The sequence below is a fragment of the Pyrus communis genome, chromosome 9 (genome assembly GCF_041283825.1).
Source record: "Pyrus communis isolate YQ-2024b chromosome 9, ASM4128382v1, whole genome shotgun sequence".
NCBI classification, from domain to species: domain Eukaryota; kingdom Viridiplantae; phylum Streptophyta; class Magnoliopsida; order Rosales; family Rosaceae; genus Pyrus; species Pyrus communis.
This window is the reverse complement of record NC_142573.1, coordinates 21,810,500-21,830,705: the sequence shown is the minus strand read 5'-3', so window position 1 is coordinate 21,830,705 and position 20,206 is coordinate 21,810,500. Positions and strand designations below refer to the sequence as shown.

General features: G+C 37.1%; 2 protein-coding genes across 2 annotated transcripts; one reads left to right on the top strand and one right to left on the bottom strand.

Annotated features, from left to right (window-relative positions):
* Positions 1–1,411: 1,411 nt before the first annotated feature.
* LOC137739727 (protein HEADING DATE REPRESSOR 1) lies at positions 1,412–6,527 on the bottom strand. The gene is given in 5 exon segments (XM_088699799.1): positions 1,412–1,646; positions 1,648–1,833; positions 1,921–2,246; positions 4,044–4,073; positions 6,245–6,527. Coding segments are annotated over 5 exon segments (702 nt in total). The 5' UTR covers positions 6,390–6,527; the 3' UTR covers positions 1,412–1,631.
* Positions 6,528–10,668: 4,141 nt separating this feature from the next.
* On the top strand, positions 10,669–13,039 carry LOC137740676 (uncharacterized). Its single transcript, XM_068480509.2, has one exon. It carries the CDS (start codon positions 11,241–11,243, stop codon positions 12,477–12,479), a length of 1,239 nt encoding a protein of 412 aa, XP_068336610.2. The 5' UTR covers positions 10,669–11,240; the 3' UTR covers positions 12,480–13,039.
* Positions 13,040–20,206: the final 7,167 nt, after the last annotated feature.

Here is a 20,206-nt window from a genome sequence, read left to right as displayed (position 1 = left end):
CCTAGGAGGGGCTTGGGTGGCGCTTAAAAACAGTACTCGTCTTACCTTTGTATACAATGAACAGTGTTCTTTTTTAGCCATGTGAGTTTTTTTAACACTCTAAGGCCTCGTTTGACAGCTCGGACTATACTGATTATTTCTGTCGGATAGGATAAGATAAATAGCCATCGGATAGTTCTGATTAAATTAATCGGGCGTTTGGTGCAGTATCGGACTAATGATTGTATTATTTATCCTGTGTTTGGCATTATACCGGATAGGGGAATCAAACTTAAAATAAAATTAAAAAAAAAAAACTCTGAAAAATCATCTCTTATGTTCCCAGATCTTCCCCGTCTGCTCCCTTGAACTAAACCCCACCACAAAGACAGCAACAAGAAACCCAGTAAAACCCACCTTTTAGCCCAGCAAAAGTAGAATGGTTATGAAGGATATGACCCAAAGGAGGCAGATGGGTTCTTTAGCAATTGAAAATTTATAAAATCAATTGCAAAAATTTGAGAGAAAAACAACAATCAGATTGGAATAAAAAAATGTTGGAAGAAAAATAGGAGGGCAGAATAGAGAGAGAAGAAAAAATTGCAAGAACAATAGGAGAGCGGAACAGGAGGGGGAAGAAGAATCTCAGATTCAGAAGTGGAGGAAGAACCTTGGATTCAGAGGAGAGAGCAAGCGATGTGAGAAGAGTAGAGCGAGCCGCGAGAGGAACTCTCTGTAATTTGAAGCACTTTGCTTCTCCCATTCGAGTTTCATCAGTCCATCGCGATTGTCCTCTTACGCTGTTCGCGGTGACCAGAGAAGGAAGAGAAGGAGAAGTTGCAGGAGGGCGGAACAGAGAAGGAGGAGGATGAGAAGAACCTGGGATTCAGATTAGAGAGCAAGCGATGCGGGATGGAGAGAGCGAGAGAGGCTTGTTTCTAGCCGACTAAATAATATCAAGGTTTTGGGCGGTATAACTAAGCGGGTATCAGAGGTGGGGTCGGATTATTTAATGTGATGGTTATTTAATCCAAACGGACATCAAACATCGTACTCCGTATTATTAGTAGTATCAGATGTGCCAATAGGGCCTAAAAGTCTGCCCTTCTGTGATCTCTTTGGCCCATCGGCGTCATCTGTTTCCTTGTTAAATTGATATCGTTCAACAGATTGCTTTGCCTCCCTCTCTTCGAGACCGTAAACTTTCACGCAGCAGAGGGACACTAAACAGAAGTTTCAAACCTGTTTATCTCCAATTGCAAACGAAAGAAATGAAAGGCTAGGTGTGCTCTTAATGAAGTGTATCTAGAACACTACTATCTGTTAATTTTGTTTCGTGTTGATGATCACTTTGGCTTAACAAAGCCGTCACTGAGATTTATTGATGCATCGGCATTGGCCTTTGGTGACAGTGACAGCGAACGAACTTGAATTATGGATGAGGAATCATTTGACGCATAAAACTAGCCAAGATAAGCACAGCTTCGACACATACTTTGACATATGACCTTCGCAAGATTCTCACGATTTAGTAATAGGCATGTGCAGAGGGCATTAGCACCTGCAATATTAGACTGTGTAGCATCTGTTATGTGACTACTTTCTCCAACCAAATGTACAAAATGAATAAGGAAACAAATAACAAACAACATCTATGGCTCGTCAGGAGCCTTCGTCGTCCACGGGGTCATCTTGCAACATGTTCATGAGCATGGTTATCTGGTCTTGCAGCATTGCGTTCTCTCTCTCCACGTCTGCACGTTTGCTTCGCTCTTGGAGGAGTTGGAGTTGCAGGTGCTCTAGGCACCTGGCATCCTCTTCCAACTGCTCGTTTAGCCCGTCGATCTCCCTATCCTGAAACGACAACAAATAATAGCAGTTTAATACGTTGCAAAAGCATTTCCTTTGGTTGGAGACGATGCGAGGTGTTGGAAATGACACCTTTCTGTTCATTTCTTGAACGGCAATCGTCCGCATCTTCTCAACAACATCAACGTTAACTAGTTTCCTCTTTTTTCCAATCAGCCACCCTTTGGGATAGGTTGTGGCATCAAAGTCCGGTGGAGGAAGTAAGGATTCAGCTGACGGACGTTTGCCATTGATATTTGTTATAGGTTCTAAGGGTTCAAAAAGGGCCTTTCGACGTTCAGAGAGCTCAGCAGCAGTAGTTACGTCCTGCATTTCCTCTTTGGTGATGGACGCTTCGTGTTTGTCGGGACTATCATTAGCAGTGTCTTCTGTTACCTTGTCTATATTCCTCCCTCTAGCTGTGGGAAACAAATTCACTTTCTAGTGCAATCGAATTGAGAGATGCAGCATATTTTGTACAAGGTGGTGGCATTAAAAGTTCGAACCAGAATGCAGTGATCGATAAATGGAGTAGAATAACAGAAGGAGTTTCAGTATACAAGTACAGGACACTAATGTACAATAGCTTATCGGTTGAGTTGTGTGTGGATCCTATTTCAATGGGAACTTGTTGAGTCGATCCGGGTACACGTCTTGCTTTTACTGCTATATCGGGTTGCATACAAAAGATAATAGAGGTAGTGTGTGGTGATCCTTGTACATACATACCATACCGCTAATACTAAAGTTCAGATAAGAAATTTGTACTCAATTAGGTCATTTGTACATGGGTGCAACTCAATCATAAATCTCAAAAAAGGTTAAGGGAATTTGATCTAGGTGCTTGATTTTGGAATTTGTTAGACCAAATATCTCTAGCTTTGACTTTTTATTGAACTACTTTCTACAATTTTGGTGCCACGTTTTTAAATTGTCCTCTTTCTAAAAATACAATACTGAATTATCCACCAATTTATACTAAAAATAATATCCAAAGCTCCAAAATATATCCTTCTTTAAACCAAAATTATATTATTAAATCCAAAATAAAGAGAGATAATTATTAAGTTATCAATCAACGATATTTTACCAAAAATTAAAATTAAACGTACCAAAAACTAAAATTACACGTATCAAGTACTGAAACTAAATGTACCAATCAATGGTATGTACAAAACTGAACGTATCAAATATTAAAAACAGACGTACCAATTGATAATAAGAAGAAAGCAATGTATGAAAACCAATAATAAACGTATCATTAGTGTATACAAAATGATTCTCTCAATGAAATGCATACATAGTAATTTAAAGAAAAATAAACATCCACCATTTTGTTTATCTTGAAGATAAAATTATGCTTTAGTTTTACAAGAAAAAATATTTTTTTTGGAAAAATATAAAAAAGAGATAATTGGATAAATATTTGAGGGGTTATGATACAGATGCCTAGGTTTTAAAATTTTGAGATTAAACATTTATGCCTTTTAGAGTTTTAATTAAACATTTTCCTACAATTTAGATGCCACATGGATTAGAAGTAGCCTTTTTTATAATTTAAATTACCCAACTTGCCATTATATAAATATACCTTTTAATTCCTAGATAATACATCAAAACTCCTAAAATCTTGTAGATAAATATTGTAGAATTTAATTCCAATAAAAAGTCTTTCAAAACACCCATGAATACGACTTGCCATTATATTTAATATACCTTTTGGTATGTTTGTTTTCATTTTTGTATGTATTTGGTACGTCTATATTCATTAAAAAAAAACATATTTGCTACATATATTTCATCTTGATTAAACATATATTTCTCCTTAGTACATATTTGGTATGTTATTTTATATATCTTCTTGGTATGTATTTGGTACGTTATTTTATATATCTTCTTGGTATGTCTTTGGTACGTTCATATTTCTTTTTTGTATGTATTTGGTACATTTATATATTATTTTCGTACATTTATATTTATTTAAAAAAACATATTTGGTAAGTTACTTTATATATCTTCTTGGTACGTATTCAGTACGTTTAAATATATAATATGAACGTACCAGTCTCAAGCCTCCGAAAGCAGATAATATGTCTAATTATCTCACATGATATCAATATAAAATAGTGAAAACAACCATTAATAGAAATGGATAAGTCCATTCAAAATAAAAAAATGAGGATCACAGAATTCTAATGTGAGAGAAGAAACCATACAGCTCAAATGTGGGAGAAGAAACTGGCTTCCTAAAAAAAACAGGAAGCATACAAAAATATATCAACCTTAAAGGATGATAATTAACATTTTAAATTAAAAAAAAAAAAACACAATAATTAGATGTAATCTAAATAAATATAAAAATGCTAACATGACTATTATTTAGGCGTTCTAATCAAATTTCAAAATAGAGCCAATGTTTAATCTAAAGAGTATTAGAAAAGTGTAGGGATTCTAATTTTCCCTAAATATTTTGAAAGAAAACCCAAGATTATCTCCTTTGAAAAAGAGTCCACGACTTCTAAAATACTTTACAAAAATTGGCAGAAAAAAAAAGGCTCAACTAATTAAAGGACAAATTAAGGAATCAACATAAAAAATTAAATAATAATTTTTAATTTGATAAAAGAAAAATACTAATGTGGCCTAATGCACCTAAGCTAAATCCTAAAAGGCAAAGATGGTTGATCAAAAAAAAAAAAAAAAACACTTTTAAATTTAAGCGTTTAAATCTAATTAAGCCTAAAAAAATATTGAAACAGGAAAGGCTTTTTTATTGGCACCCATCATAATGTTAAGTACACTCCACATTAAAATTTGATATTAAATGACTTATACACTCTAATATGCATTGACAATTTCGACCTCATAAAGCTTTAGAAATATTTAAAAAAAAAAAAAAAAAATCTAACAACACCCCAAATCACTTTTGACTTTTATATCCCAAAATTATTTATCTTCTTCAACTCTCAATACCACTCTCACCCTTTTATTGTAGAACAAAACCCTAACCAATGAAACTATAAACATCTTGATCGAAAAAAATATTTTGACAAATGTAACATGAAATCGACATTTCGGAAGCTTCACAAGATGTAAGATTTCATATTTTTCTATCAATGATGATTCTTGAACCTAAATCTTCAATCTTTTAAAGGGAGAAGAAACAACGTAGAAACCACCTCATAATTCGAATATGTGAAGAGTGTTGGGAGTAAATATAAAAATAAAAACATAAAATACGAATTTGCGCCTAAGATGTCAAGGGTGTGATGTGTATATAGAAAATATGAGATGGCGGTATTTGGGAAATTTTTTTGAGATGTGTTAAAATAAATTATAATTGAAAAAACAAATGTGAGGTGAATTAAATATGCGAAGGGTGTATTCAACAATATGTGAGATGATAATAAAATAAGCTAATAGGAAATAGAACTTTCGACCATAAATTTGTCCGTATGAAGATAAGAAATATGATACATATATTGGAGATATGTCTTTTTTATTAATCCAATCTCAATTAAATGATTTGATAAAAAAAAAAAAAAAAAAAAATCCTAATTTAATGAAGGTAGATTTGAACTTTAGTGCTGAATGAGGAGCAAAGTATTAGTAGCCAATTTGGTTATGTGATGTCTAGGTCTGGAATTCTTATAATTAAACACATAGACCTCTAACGCATCCAAAACGAAGTGACTATGAAGAACGGATAAATACGGGTTCATTTGATAAATATTTCGTTTTTATTTTTTCTTAAAAAAAATTGAAAATCCATTTGATAACTACTTATAGTTTAAAAAAAAAAAAAAATGAAAAGCCCAAATTTGAAAAATTAAGAAAATAGTTTTCTGTTTTCATTTTTTGAAACTTAAAAACAGTTATCAAACGAAATTTCAATTTGAAAAAAAAAATTAAAAACAAAAAAAAACCCCTAAAATAAACCTTATGGTTGCCTCTTTTTTTAATGTGTATGGTCGCATTTTTTTATGAAATAAAAGTATGCTCACAGTTCGGTTAATTAATAAAAAATCAGATGTGCTTGCTATTAAAAGTCAAACCTTTTTTTTTTTGGTTGGATTTGAAAAGGAGTAAGTAATCCTTTGAAGACAAAAACAAATGCAAATTGCAATTTAATACACGTAGTAAGGTATGAGCAAAGTCTTTCTCCTTCTCTCTCTCTCTCTCTCTCTTGAAAGAGAGACCAAACTAATTAACAAAGTGTTTTGGCTTTAATCTTTCGGATCATGTTAGGATTCATACCAAGTTTACAACTAAAAGAATGATTGAATGAGCTCAACTGAACCGATCAATTGTGGTAAGTAGAAATTAAGCAAGTTAAATCTTGCAAGCATCACAAAAACCAAGCTTAAATTCTCCATGAACAACAATTAATTAATTAATTAATTAATAAAAGTAGTACCTGATGATATTAGTGATCTCCTTCTGGGTTTCCAATCAATCCTTGTGGAAGAAACCAAAGCAAATCCTTCCAAACCCCCATCACTGCCCTTCATCTTCTTCCCCACATGATCATCATCTAAACCATAAATATTCTCCTTCTCCATCAAAACACGAAGTATTCAGAAGCAGAACAACAACAGCAGCAGCTTAGAGAGCGGAACGAGCGAGAGAGAGAGGAGAATTGTTCTTGCTGCTCTTCCTGTTGGGAATTTTATTTGAGCATTTTTCTTGTTTGTTTTACGTTTGATTGCTCACCTAGAAAAACGAGGAGATAATTGTAATGTTCGACCAACACGATGGACGGGACCATGTGGGTACTTTTGACGGTCGAGATTTGGCAGTTGGTGGACGATTGGAGGCTAACAGTTGTCCTTCTCTCCGTCTCTGCCATTGCCATTGGGTCCCCTCTCATTTTCTTGCGTGCTTTTTAAGAGCATCTCATCGGGAGATGCAACTAGATGAACAGTTATATTTATATTTTATTTTATATCTTTTAAAAATGTAAATAAAAAATTCTACTGCAATGCAATGAGAAGAATGTAAACTAAATATTCTATTTAAATCTCTCTTATAAGCAGAATCCCTCACTAAAAAAAAAAAAAAAGAATGTGCGTGTAACGTGTATTTGTGTGTGTGTGTGTGTGTAGGCAAGGAATTCTCATTTTTGGGTAAAAAAGGGACTAGCTATGGAACTAATTCCACTTCAAATTTTAACGATCCGAACTGTGTATTTTGTAAATCTCAATTCACATATCATTTTTGCAAAAATTCAATTTAATCTCAAACCATTTGCCTACTTAATTATCACGTGTTCGTCATTTTCTATAAACTCAATTAGATGTCTCCAATCTTTCCGATTTGGCTAATATTTTGTAAAGATGATTTATGAGATCTAACTTAAAAAATAGACGGTACGGATCGTTGAAGTTCAAGATGATGTGGGCCCCACAACTAATCCCTAACTTTTTGTAAAAAGAAAGTGAGGATCCATTCCCTTAAATGCTTCATATATATATATAAAGGCAGAATGCAAAAATGGTGAAGCTTTCTTATTATCTAAATTTCTCTTCTCCCATGACGAATTTTCAAAAATAAAAAATTCACAAAAAAAACCTCACAGAATGAAGGACTGGAGCAATAGGAATCAAGTTGGGCGTCTTAGCTTTCGTCTCTAATTGGTCTTGTGAATAAATTCATCCTGGCAGTCAATTTTTTATTGAAGATCATTAGAGTGTGCATAATGGATTTTAGGCATGATTGCATTGCCCCAGTTGGAGTGTTGACGTACTTGAATAGAGTTGCATGTAGACTTCAGACGAGAGGTTTACGAGTTGGACTCGCGATGAAGTGTTGGCCTGCACGGAGGCTAACTTGCCTTCGCTTCTCGGCTTGAAAGTTCCTGGTGAACTAGGTCCATGCTTATCGGATATCCTTGGGTACGCTTGTCCCTAAGTTATGGGATTATCATCTCTCTTTCTTTTTACTCTTCCTGTCGTAGATCGTGATACCGCGTAGTAGAACCATCATGGTTCATATGTGGGTTCGGAACCTAGAACTTGAGATTTAGTTCCGGAGTTGAACTTTGTATCATTTTTAGGGGTGACTTGACCCGAGTGTACTTCTTCCTGTCTTTAGACTTGGCCATGCTCATCAAAGAGGTTGTGTTGTTGTCGAAGTTACTAGCTCCACCAAAATGATGTTGGACTGAGTTAGTCCAACGCTGAGGATCTAAAAAGAAGAGGGGATGTGCGATCAGCATGTACCAATTTTGTAAAACAATAACAAATAGTCAGATTGTACTCTTTGTTTCATGGTAAAGTGATATAAACTTTTAAAAGCAATAAGATATTAGAACAAAATAAATAAATAAGATATTAGACAAAAATAAATAAAGGCATTACAAACCCTCTCTTTTTGTGTTCACTTGGGAAAATCCGGGCCTTGCAATTAATAAAACTCTTCTTCAAGTCATATAGAGTTGGGGTTCGTGACTCTTCAATCCTTTATTAAGTAATTGTGACCATTGTCCTTGTTTTTGTTGTCGCTTTTGAAAGCTTAAGACATCCTCAACAAATCCTCAGAAGGAACCTTCCTTGAAATATGCCATCTTGATCTTCAAAATATTCAAAACATCCAAAAATGTCAATCTGAAAACACTGCGCACTGGGCCTTCTTTTCTTCACCACGATCAAACAACTTGGAATTAAATTATGGAATTTTGATACAATTATTTTGAGAGACTCACAAATCCACTCCAATTGAAATTACTACAATTCCTTTGTTTGATCATTTTTTTTTTTCCAAAGTAGATTCACATGTCGATAAAGTGATTTGGTCGGGGGAATACAAATTCACTTTCAATCAAGCCACCAATTGTTGGAACCAAATTCATGCACATTTGCAGATGGAGGCGAAATCTAGTCGAAGTAGCCCTTGACCTTCAGCAAGGGGAGAACAGGGTTGATTGGGGGTGTGGTTGAATCTGAATATGATTGACTACATATCTACAGGAAGGAGAATTAAACTACGGGTGTAGTTTTATGAAAGAGTGAGGTGAACCATCCTTGATGAATAGCCTATGGTGGGGTATTAAGTAGAGGAGTTCTCCATGGACGTGTCTACGTGTAGAGGTAGCGTAAAGGCCTTTGTTAGGCATAGATAGAATATGTGTGATGTAGAGAATATTATACTTAGAGAGAAGTCTGAGAGATATGTCATGTCCCCCCGATAAATAGCCATGCTTGTGTATATTATAGGGATCTTGATAGTTCTTGTAGGAAGAGTAATCTTCTTCAAATCGGGAGACTATCTAAGAGAGAATCTAGGATAAGATACCCAATCTTCCTAGAATCTTGATTAGTTGCCTAATCCTTAAGATATCATAATTAGGGTTTCTTTACTTGGGACATAATTAATATCCTTAATACGCCTAAGCCGAGCTTGCCGGACTACGCTTCATGGGCTTCCGGCATTTCGGTCATTCTTTCCACGTATCATTGATCCATCCCACAGTTGACATATATTTAGTTTGGTTAAACATCATCGTGTCAACAACTGGCGACACCTTCAGTGTGATTAATAATACTGGGGCTGTAAAACTTGCTTGGCCTAGGAGACCTTTAGTTTGGTTAAACAACACTCTTATCCTTGTTGGTTACCTATCCAAGTCTCAGTTGGTGAAGAGTTTCTGATTCCATCGCCAAAAAAGGTCACTTCATCAACTTCCTAGCGAAGCGAGGTGTTATATGATTGGTTAATCCCAAGTACACTTTAGAGTTTGACATTCATCTAGCCGAACAACTTTCACTATAAAGATGCTCATTTCCTTTGAGTATCTTTACTGTTACAGCCTGTACCTGATCCAGCACACTTATATTTTCACAAATATAGTTGAAGCCGTTGAACCCTGTGCAGAGGATCCTGAACTTCACAACGAGATTAACAATCTTGTCTTCAGGTTCTAAGAACTTTAGATCGAGAGTGTTCCTCAGCCGTAGTCGCTTGGTCTAGAAGTCAATAGCGTGATTCTACATCACTACTACATTCATCTTATTCGTCCAATTCACCTCGGTGGCTAGGTGACACGCCCACATCAATCACAAAAAGGACGGAGTTAGTTCTTAGTTATTCGGTCTGCGCGCCATGTAAGCTTGGTAGTTTTTGGGTCAATAATTGTTTATTTCATTTGATGTGCTTGTTTGAAGAAACATTCAACTCAAGTTGCTAGCTACGTTCTTATTGCGAAATGTCGAAAGCTATATTTATAATCCGAAAATGTATGGTTTCTACTTTATAATCCGAAAATGTATGGTTTCTAATTTATAATCAAAATAAATGCTTCTAGCTAGCTAGTAATGCCATTGAATTTTTTCCCCCTTCGGATCGCATCTAATGTTATTGTTTGTTTGTTTGTGTGTTTTTTTTTTTTTTTTTTGAACAAATGATAGATTGTTTGTTTGAACAAAACTGGGAGAGGTCGTTGAAGGTGGGCTGAGGCTCTTCGAGGGACGTGTGTGGGTTCTTTTTATACATATACTCAAAATATAAGCATATTTTTAAAAGAAAATGTTAAGGAGACTACATTGTATCATCTCAGCAGAGCAAGCATGTCTTTTTATGCTAGCAAAATGTAACATATAGCTATGATTCCAAGTGAAGCAATGCATATATGGCACCCCGAAGTCGCTGTTTTTGTTACAACCAATTACGCTTAATTATAGCAGGTTGATAGGGAAAATTACACTCCATGCATTCTATGCATGAAGGACGAAGCAATGGCCAAACTCAAATCTCGTTGCACCAGCCATTTCTTTCTCACGGTAAAATTTGGCTCCATCCATCTTTTAAGACCTCTCCCTTCTCTCCCTATTTTAAAACCTATCTGTAAATTAACTGTCCCATATATCATCTCTCCCATCCCCCAATTGTACATATCATTTTCCACTAGACCAAAAAAAAAAAAAAAAAAAAAAAAACAAACAACGCCTCCCTCTGTAGTCCTCCCTCCATGAATCTCTGATCGGCGTGTGATGTGGTTTTCACCCACAATGCCTCGCTAATTTACACATGCATCGTACAAGTTATGATGATGATGATGACGAGCAAGTAAAGTGTATTAATTGGCGGAGAATCACATTAAACACACCGATCTGGGTCGAAAATTCAAGAGAAATGGAGGTGCAGAGGATGAGGCAGTTGATGTTGTTATGGTCTAGAATGCAAAGCACTCGTGTGGCCCTCGTGGGTGGGAATCACACCGCCGCCCGGTTTTGCACTCGTTAAATTCTTTTGGCTCTCCGCGCTAAATCTCCCTCTCTGTCCCAAAACAATCCTTCATCTGCTCTCTTTTTTTCTCACAATTCAATATTTTACCTGTCTTCACATCGACCGAATTATCAGTCTAGTAATTCTCGACTTTTGCACACAACATTAGTACTCAATTTTTTTTCACGACTATGGCGGTCAATTTGATCCAAGGTTTCCATACCAAACACCAACCGAAGCATGCTGCTCCAATCGGATTGTATCTAGATGCCAAGTACTTGGTTATTCGAATTCCGGATTCCAGAGCCTTGGTCCTCGTCGCTCGTTCTTTCATCTTGGCTTTGTGCATCGTCTCACTCCCATGGTTGCACTCACTCATCCCCATTGCAACCACTTCTCTGCCTGAAATAATTAGCTCATCCGACATGCTTAATCTGGAGCTCCTGCCTTTGATCTTCAGGGACTTGGCCAACGAAGGCCTATACAAGAGAGGCACACATAAAGCTGTTTTTGTAAGCAGTGGGGACGAAGAAGCTGCCAAAGCATCTCAGATCTTCGATAACGAAGATATTAACGAAATCGAGCTTATCAACTCCGACAAACAAAGATCAATCCCTGAAAACTCAATTGACTTTGCATTCGTCTCTGCCTTCCCTGCCGCCTCAAAGTTCGTCGAAAGGACTCTTAAAATCGGTGGGATCATCGTGCTTCAGCTCAGCAATGACGCCTCCAACAGCTTCAAGAAGCCTGACAACTACAAGATGGTGTACTTGAGGCGATTGGACACAACCGTTTTGGCAATGGGGAAGACCAGCACCCACGCAACTGAAACTTCATCCTCTACCACCAGCTCTCCCAGAAGAAGAAGGCTCTTGGCTGAGGAGGCAAAGAAGGAGGCGTTGAAGAGGCTAGAAGATGTGCTTCTAGAACCCCCTAGAGCCGCGTCTCGGAAATCGAGGCGGTACTTGAAGCGAACGAGGTTCCTCCCAGACTTGATGGGTGACTCGCTCGAGAGCTACCCTAGAAGGGTTTTTATTGACGTAGGATTGCCGGAGAAGGAAGGCGGAAGTGGGACGAGCTGGTTTGCGAAGAACTACCCTACACGGAACAAGAACTTTGAGATGTACAAGATCGAGACCGTGACAGAGGAGAGTTCCGGGAAGGAGGTGGTTCAGACTGGAATGTCAGAGTGGCTGAACAAGAATGTTAAGGAGGAGGAGTACGTGGTGATGAAGGCCGAGGCCGAGGTGGTGGATGAGATGGTGAAGAGTAAAGCGATTCATCTGGTGGATGAGCTTTTCTTGGAGTGCAAGCCACAGGGACATAATGGGAAAATTAATGTTAGAAGCCGCAGAGCATATTGGCAGTGCTTGGCATTGTACGGGCAGCTTCGGGATGAAGGTGTTGCGGTGCATCAATGGTGGGGTTAGACAGAAAAAAGTTTCCGGGCATAGAGAGAGAGAGAGAGAGCGGAGGGAGTTGCACGAGTTCAGAGAGAGTGGTAACAATATAGCAAGCAAAAACTGTCGTTGTTTTGATTATTTTTCTTCTTTTTTGTTTTCTATTTCGATTGCATTTGTTTTGTTGGTGTGTACTACTTTGCATGTATGGACTTAGAGTTCATATAATTCATCGTCATGAAGAAGAAACTCTCTGCAAGATCTTGACGACGAAAAAAGAAGGTGAAACGTTTGTCACACGAGGGATGGTTTCAACTGAAAGTTGTACGGTGTTTTGTTCTTAAACAAACAAAGAAATACAGAGAGAGAGAGAGAGAGAGAGAGAGAGATACATATATATAATGTGCTGTTGCTAATTATGTCATTGATTTTTGGTACTTGTATCATTTAGTCATGATTCAGAGCTAAGCTGCTCAGATGTGTATGAACTGGGATCACGGTTTTACAGGTTAGTGAGAAATTTCAAAGTTCTCATATATGGGACGTCCAATTTCAGCTTCTTTTAATAATATTATATATGCATTTTATTAGGTTTTTTTTTTTCTCTCTCGTGTGGATTTGAGTTCTCTAGTTTCACCAACCTTGTGTTAAAAATGTTCTATCTTGCCTTTGATACGGAAAGGTTTGAGCCAGTTTGGGTTTAGCCCAGTAGTGAGACGGTAGGAGTAGGCAAAAGATTCAGAGTTCGAAACTCTTCTTTATAACCCGAAAGTTGTCAAGAATTTGCCTGTGGATCATTAGGGATATTTGCATTTTTGTTGAATTACTCAACGCCTTATTCTTGAGGCAAAAAAAAAAAAATAAAATAAAATAAAATTGGAGCTCGTTTGGATGTTTTTTTTTTTAAAATGACTGAAGGCGCTTTTAGAGAAAATATTTTTTGGTTCCAAAATCACTTAAAGTGTTTTCTGCAAAAAACACCAGTTATGTGCTTCTTCCATGAAACACTTTAAGTGTTTTTTTCAGAATTTACTTGCATTTTTACTAAGGATTAGTTCCAAAAATATTTTCACCAAAAGCGCTTTCAATGATTTTAAAAACACATCCAAACGAACTCTTAGTGACTTTCAATTGCTTGTTTTCCTTTTATATACTAATCTACAAGCAATAATGGATGGGAGATGTGGTAACCGATATGGGACCTCAAATGTAAGAGTAAATGATCATAATGACTTGTTTGCTTTTGTTATATGTGTTATGGTTTTGCTCACCAAAATTGTTGGACGAGGTTTGTAGTCGAAATCTGGACGAATAAATGTTTGACAATACAATATTATGGTTGTTCAGAGTGTTTAAGCGGCTGTATGACAATGGTTGCAAAGGGTTTTCCAAGTGTTTAGGCATGTTCACGCCGCACTAAAGCAATCAATGAATTTTTTTTTTTTTTTTTGTTTAAATTCTTTAAGGATTTATTTTCTTACTTCAACAAAATAGTATTAAATTTAACGAGAATTGCAAGAGAGATGCCAAGAGGGTTAGAGCAGGTTACAAAGAAATTAACAAAAAAGGGATAAGCGAATTCTTTTAGTCAAAGTTGTTTCTTTCTACAATAGGAATTTCTCAAGGCAATCACAAGGACGTGAACACAAATTACTAAACCTCGTTAAATTATTGTGTTCTTGTGTTTCTGTAGCCTAAATGGCTATTGTTATTGTTATGTGAAGCAAGATTCTAATAAACGTTACGTGTTAGTCAGGCGACGGGTTGATACCTAGTGTCTAGACGGTTAGATGGGGTCTAAGCTGATTTAATTAAATTTATTAATAACATATAAATAAGTATCTACTTACACTCTAAAAATAAAAATATATATACTTGTATTGAGAATTTAGGAAAATTAAAACTTAAGCCATATTGCCGTCATCACTGACAAATGCAGCAAAAAAATAAGAAAAAGACCCAAAGTCAAATTTGAAAATTCACTATTTTTTTTTCTTCAAACGATAGATTTATTAGATTAGATGTTAGATTAAGGAACCGATGAGATTTGAACCCACGCCGTGGTGCAAGAACAACACTTCTCTCCACCACTGTGGTAGATGGCCACTTGCTAAAAATTCACTAATTAGGTAGGTTATTAAAAAAAACCTTTAACTTAATTAAAAAAAGGGTAAATTACACAAAACTATATCAACTATGGATTGCACCACAATTTCATACCTTATGTTTTAGACATTACAATATCACACCTCAATTTACGAATTCGTTGCAATGTCAGACATCTGTTAAAAATTCCGTTAGTTTATCTGTTAACTGTTGATGTGACAAAAGTAGGGCCATATGTTTAATGACATATCATCAAATTTGTATCACGTGGCAAAAATAATAATTTAAAAAAAGTTTAATAGTTTAATATTGCCAAAAACAAGAAAACATATTTAAAATATAATTACATTAGTTAATTAAAAAAATATACAACAATGAAAAGGATTAAACAATAAACAACCATCTTTCACTTCCCACTCTAGTCCCCCAATCCCACGACCACCTGCTTTCCCACCCAGATGCAAATCATGCAATCTTCAACCCAGAAATAACGCCAACATGTCGCCTGCAAATTAAATCTGACGAAGCACGCCACATGCAAATAAAATCTGACGAAGCACCGCATTCCGCCACGTGGGGAGTCGCCGCTCTCGCTGGAGTTTAAGTTGGTGGAGTTGGGATGGTGGGTTGGGGACTGCGATGTGAACTGGGGAACAAGGTTAATGGAGTTCTGATGGTGGATAGCAATTCGGGGCCGAGGGGTGGGAGAAAATAGGGCTTATTTACTTTCTTTTTTTTTTCATTATTTTAAATTTTGTAAATTTTTTAATTAACTAATGTAATTACACTTTTTTTCGAACCAAAAAGTATATTTTAAATATATTTTCTTATTTTTGGCATTATTAAATTTTTAAATTTTTTTTAAAATTATTATTTTTGCCACGTGGCACAAATGTGATAATATTTCATTAAACATGTGGCCCAGCTTTTGCCACGTCAGCACTTAACAGATAAGCTAACATAATTTTTAACGAAAGTCTGACATTGTAACGAATTTGTAAATTGAGGTATGATATTGTAATGTTTAAAACATGAGTTATGAAATTGTGGTGCGACACATAATTGAGGTAGTTTTGTGTAATTTACCTTTAAAAAAATTAAAAAACAATGGAACCGCCTAGCATCTGCCTAGCCCCCTTTTAGCCCACTTAGCCACTACCTAGCCCGTCTGACCGCCTAGCTGCCTAGCCCTTACCCGATTTTTCTCCACGTTTCGGCCTAAATCGCATTGGTCTTCCACCGACCAGGCCAATTTTTAGAACAATAATATGAAATCCGAAATAGTTCATTTCATAGATCACCAAGTCATAATCAGAGATTCAGAATAAGAAAACTCCAATATTAAGCTCTCTTTCCCAAAACTGCCACATAGTAATTATGTAGATATCGAAATTTCAGTGAAAATAAATGTTCACCAACACATTGAATTCAACATGTAGGGCTTACATGCCATGAACCATGAGTCTCACAAATCTTACACATGACATATATATGCCATCAAAATCGAACTAGTCATCAAGAGGGACATGTGCCAACACTTGACAGAAAGAAATTAAGGAATTATTATTATTTTTTTAAATTAAACAAATTAATTGATTTAAATTTGAAACAAATGAAAATGCCAAATCAAGAAAGATTGATTTATTTGATTTTTATTTGATTAAATCAAATATTAATTGATGAAGTCAAATCACGAACCAAGCCACAAATCAAGTCTTAGTTCTTTCGTCTATTAATCAGACCATAATCAAGGCCAAATCCACTCGTAGGCAAGACTTGGAGAGCCTATAAATACGAGGCTCCAAGACAAAGAAAGGGGCCAGAAATTCATCCAATCATTCGGACGCTCAAACTTCCAAACTCTCAACACTTGGAAGATTCAGAAAGTTCTCTGAATCTTTCGCCACACCCGTGAAGATTCATCAAGCACCACTACACGTGCCGGTTCTTCCATTGCCCATAGCCAAACCCTTGTGGCATTCGTTCATACAAGATGAAGTCATACGACCATCGAATCAACACCCCTTACGCATACACACATCATCATCGAAGTTCGAACAAGGGGATTCAAGTTTTGTTTTAAAGTGCATACAAACTTAATTACTTATCTGGGTTGTCCAGATACTTATTTGAATGCTGATTGGCTAGATGTCCAGATACTTAATGCTCCACATTACTGGCTATCTTATTTATCTAGATTCTAATCTCATTTCCTAGTGCTATAAGAAGCAGCCAACAATTTCTTGATCTAATGTTGAGTCTGATAATCATTCTCTTGCTCATGCGTGTGCTACAACCGCTTGGATTTGCTTTCTTCTTGGTCAGCTTGGTGTTTGCTTATTTACACATGTTGTAGAATTTTTCAGGTTGATGGGCTGAAGGCCCACTCTAACAACACCAATACTGTCCCTACTTAACCACCTGCACAATCATTAGGTGTGGGGTTTTATCACAAAAGGCATCGATGTTAGTTAGAGTGGGGTAATTCTATATAAATGGGTCTTTGCCCTTTCCTCTGTTCGATGTGGGACAGAATGGGGTTCCAATACTCCCCCGCACGTGAGACCCTATTTTATGGGTCACACATGAAATTCCACACATCAGCAACCACGTGGAGCCATGTCGGGACTCACCCAATCGCATGGGGCTAATAAGGACCCGCCCAATCATGTGGCATCTTTGACCTATGTGAAGCCATATAGGGACTCACCAATCATGTGGGGCCAATGAGGACCCCCCCAATCACGTGGCAGTACGGGCCCGTCCCCTGGCTCTGATATCATGTAGAATTTTTCAGGTCGGCGGGCCAAGGACCCACTCCAACAACACCAATACTGTCCCCACTTAACCACCTGCACAATCCTCAGGTGTGGGGTTTTATCACAAAAGGCCTCGATGTTAGTTAGAGTGAGGTAATTCTATATAAATGGGTCTTTGCCCTTTCCTCTGTCCAATGTGGGACATAATGGGATTCCAACACATGTTTTATTGCATTGCGACAATCTAGGTGCCACTTATCTTGTTGCTAACCATGTTTATCATGCTCACACACGTCATATCGAGCTTAATTATCATTTTGTCCATGAAAAAGTTGCACCTCGTGTCACGTGTTTGCTATATTCCCTTTGCTAATCTTCTTACCAAGACTCTCCATCAACCTCGTCATGTGCCCCTTTGTTCGAAACTTGTCTAATCAGGCTCATCCAGTTTGCAGGAGGAGTGATTGATGTTTTCCTTCTTCGTGCTAGAATATGTTTAGTATAATGGCACAAGTAAGGGTGTCGAATCCACAGGGACTAATTGGACCTATACAACTACTTGTTTTGCAAGAACTCTATAAGAGAAATAAAACTAATCAACTTAGGCAGATTTGTTGTTGTAACTTGAAAGCACAAGAAAATGAAGTAGACACAAATAAATGAATCAACAACTAATAAAATGAGATAGCACAAATGGAGATGAAGCTAGGGATTCGGTTTCACCATTGCTAAGCCAAGTCCATGCTTGTTAAGTCAGATTATACTCATCCATCTACCTATTTCTTGGGTTTGTTTCACTTAGATATGATCAACCATATGATGTGTGGATTTGATCAAATGTTCCTAATCATGAACCTAAGTGTGATGTGCAACTTTGGTCCCTAATCAAGAACATAACACGCACAAGAAACTTTCATAAAACCAAAGGAAACACTCGGCAGGTTGTTTGCAAAGCATTCCCTTCATTCATTCACATATCCACCAAAAGTATGCATGATGTGTGCTTTACTCTTGGCTAAACAACCTGTGGTTAAATCAAATGGTGATCAAACATTAAAATCAACACACAAAGTCACAATTAAATCAGAGAATGAAACAAAAAATAGATGGATCAACTGAGCATTCTGAAATAATTACATGGCAATCTTGCAAGGCTACATCGAATCCCTAGAAAGAGATTAGTTACACTTCATGTTTACAGAATGTTTGATATAAAAATATACAACATGAATGAACATAGAATTAAGGAGAAAGAACCCTTGAAGCAAAACTGATGTCGAAATCCCTTAAGAGTAGCCTTCGGTGTGGTGCTCCAAGTGTGTTGTAAATGAAGGTGGAGCGGCTAAGGTTGAATGGTTTCTGCGAATGGGAGAGTGTATGGAATGAAGCCGAGAAGAAGTTGTGTAGAAATGGAAGGGGATTTGCGGCAAAGGGGAAGTGTTTGTGTTGTGTGTTGTGTTGTGAATGGAATTTCTGTGGTGAATGGAATAGTAAGGGAATGGGAGCTCACGGCAATGAGGGAAGATTGGATGTGTTTGTGGTATCTTGTGTATGAAAATGAGATGTGTTTAGGTAATGGGAATGCAAGGGTATTTATAGGAAGAATGGAGGTGTATATGGCTGTTTGTTTAAGCATTTAGGTGGCTGGAATGTGGTGGAAAAACAGCTAGGAAAGCATGTGAAAGCTGGAATTGCATGTGTGTGCATGTGTATGTGCTGGAATGGTGTTTGAAGGCCACGGCAAGGGTGTTAATAATGCTGCAAATGCATGTGAATGCTGTTTTGGTGCTGGAAATGCATGTGAATGCATGTGAGTGGCAACTAGAAATGCAAAAGAGGATGCTGGAAAGGCAAGGGAAACCCACGGCAAAGAGAAGGGAGAATGTGTTTTGTGAATGATGGCAGGTTGTTGTGCATGTGTAAGCTGGAATTGAAAAAGGGAAGACCATGTGCACGGCAAAGAAGGATTTGTGGTGAAATGGATGAATGATTAAGATTGCATGTGGGTGATTTGTGGTGTAATGATGAAGAGAAGTTGCTGAAAATCTAAGGGGAAGGCACGGCAAGGATTTCAAGATGCATGTGTGTGTAAATGGTGGTGAAAATGCAATGATGAAGAGTGAATAAAGAAATGCATGTAGGTTAGCTAGGTTGGCTTTGTTTGGGTGCATGTGTGTTGGAAATGGCTGGAACAAAGGGATGCACGGCATGGAATTGTTTTGGCTGCATGTGTGTGAATGTGTGGCTTAATGATTAAGTGAATGAATATGTGGCTGCATGTGGGTTGAAATGCAAAGGGAATGCAAAGTGAATGAATAATGAATGCATGCACGGTTTTTGGGAGAAAGGTGGATGAATGTGCATGTGAATTGGGTTGTGAAAACATGTGGAATGTTGGAAATGGGATGGGTAGCCACGGCATTGAGTAGTTTTTGGTGCATGTGGCTGCAATGTTGTGTAATTGGGCTAGGGTTTAAGTGCATGAAATGGACCCAATTTGTTCCCCCTTGCATGGCAAGGAATGGTGTTTGTGTTAAGCCCACGACAAGGTGAATGTAATTGGGTTAGGGCCATTGTTTTGTGTCCTCAAGTGCATACAAGGCCTTCAATTTCATCCAACACTTGGGCTCCAAGCATAAGCTATCCATCCTTAGCCCAATAGTGCTCCAAAAGGCCCCAAAACACTCCATAATGCATCCTTTCGTCAAACACGTCTTATGATCCTGAAAACACACAAAAGAAGCATAAAGGGCTAAAATAACTAAAGAAACATAACGTAAATGTACGAGAACAAGCCATTTAAGTCGCATGAATATGCTCCTATCAAATACCCCCACACTTAGCTTTTGCTAGTCCTCGAGCAAAACAGAAAAACAAAACAAAACGAAACGA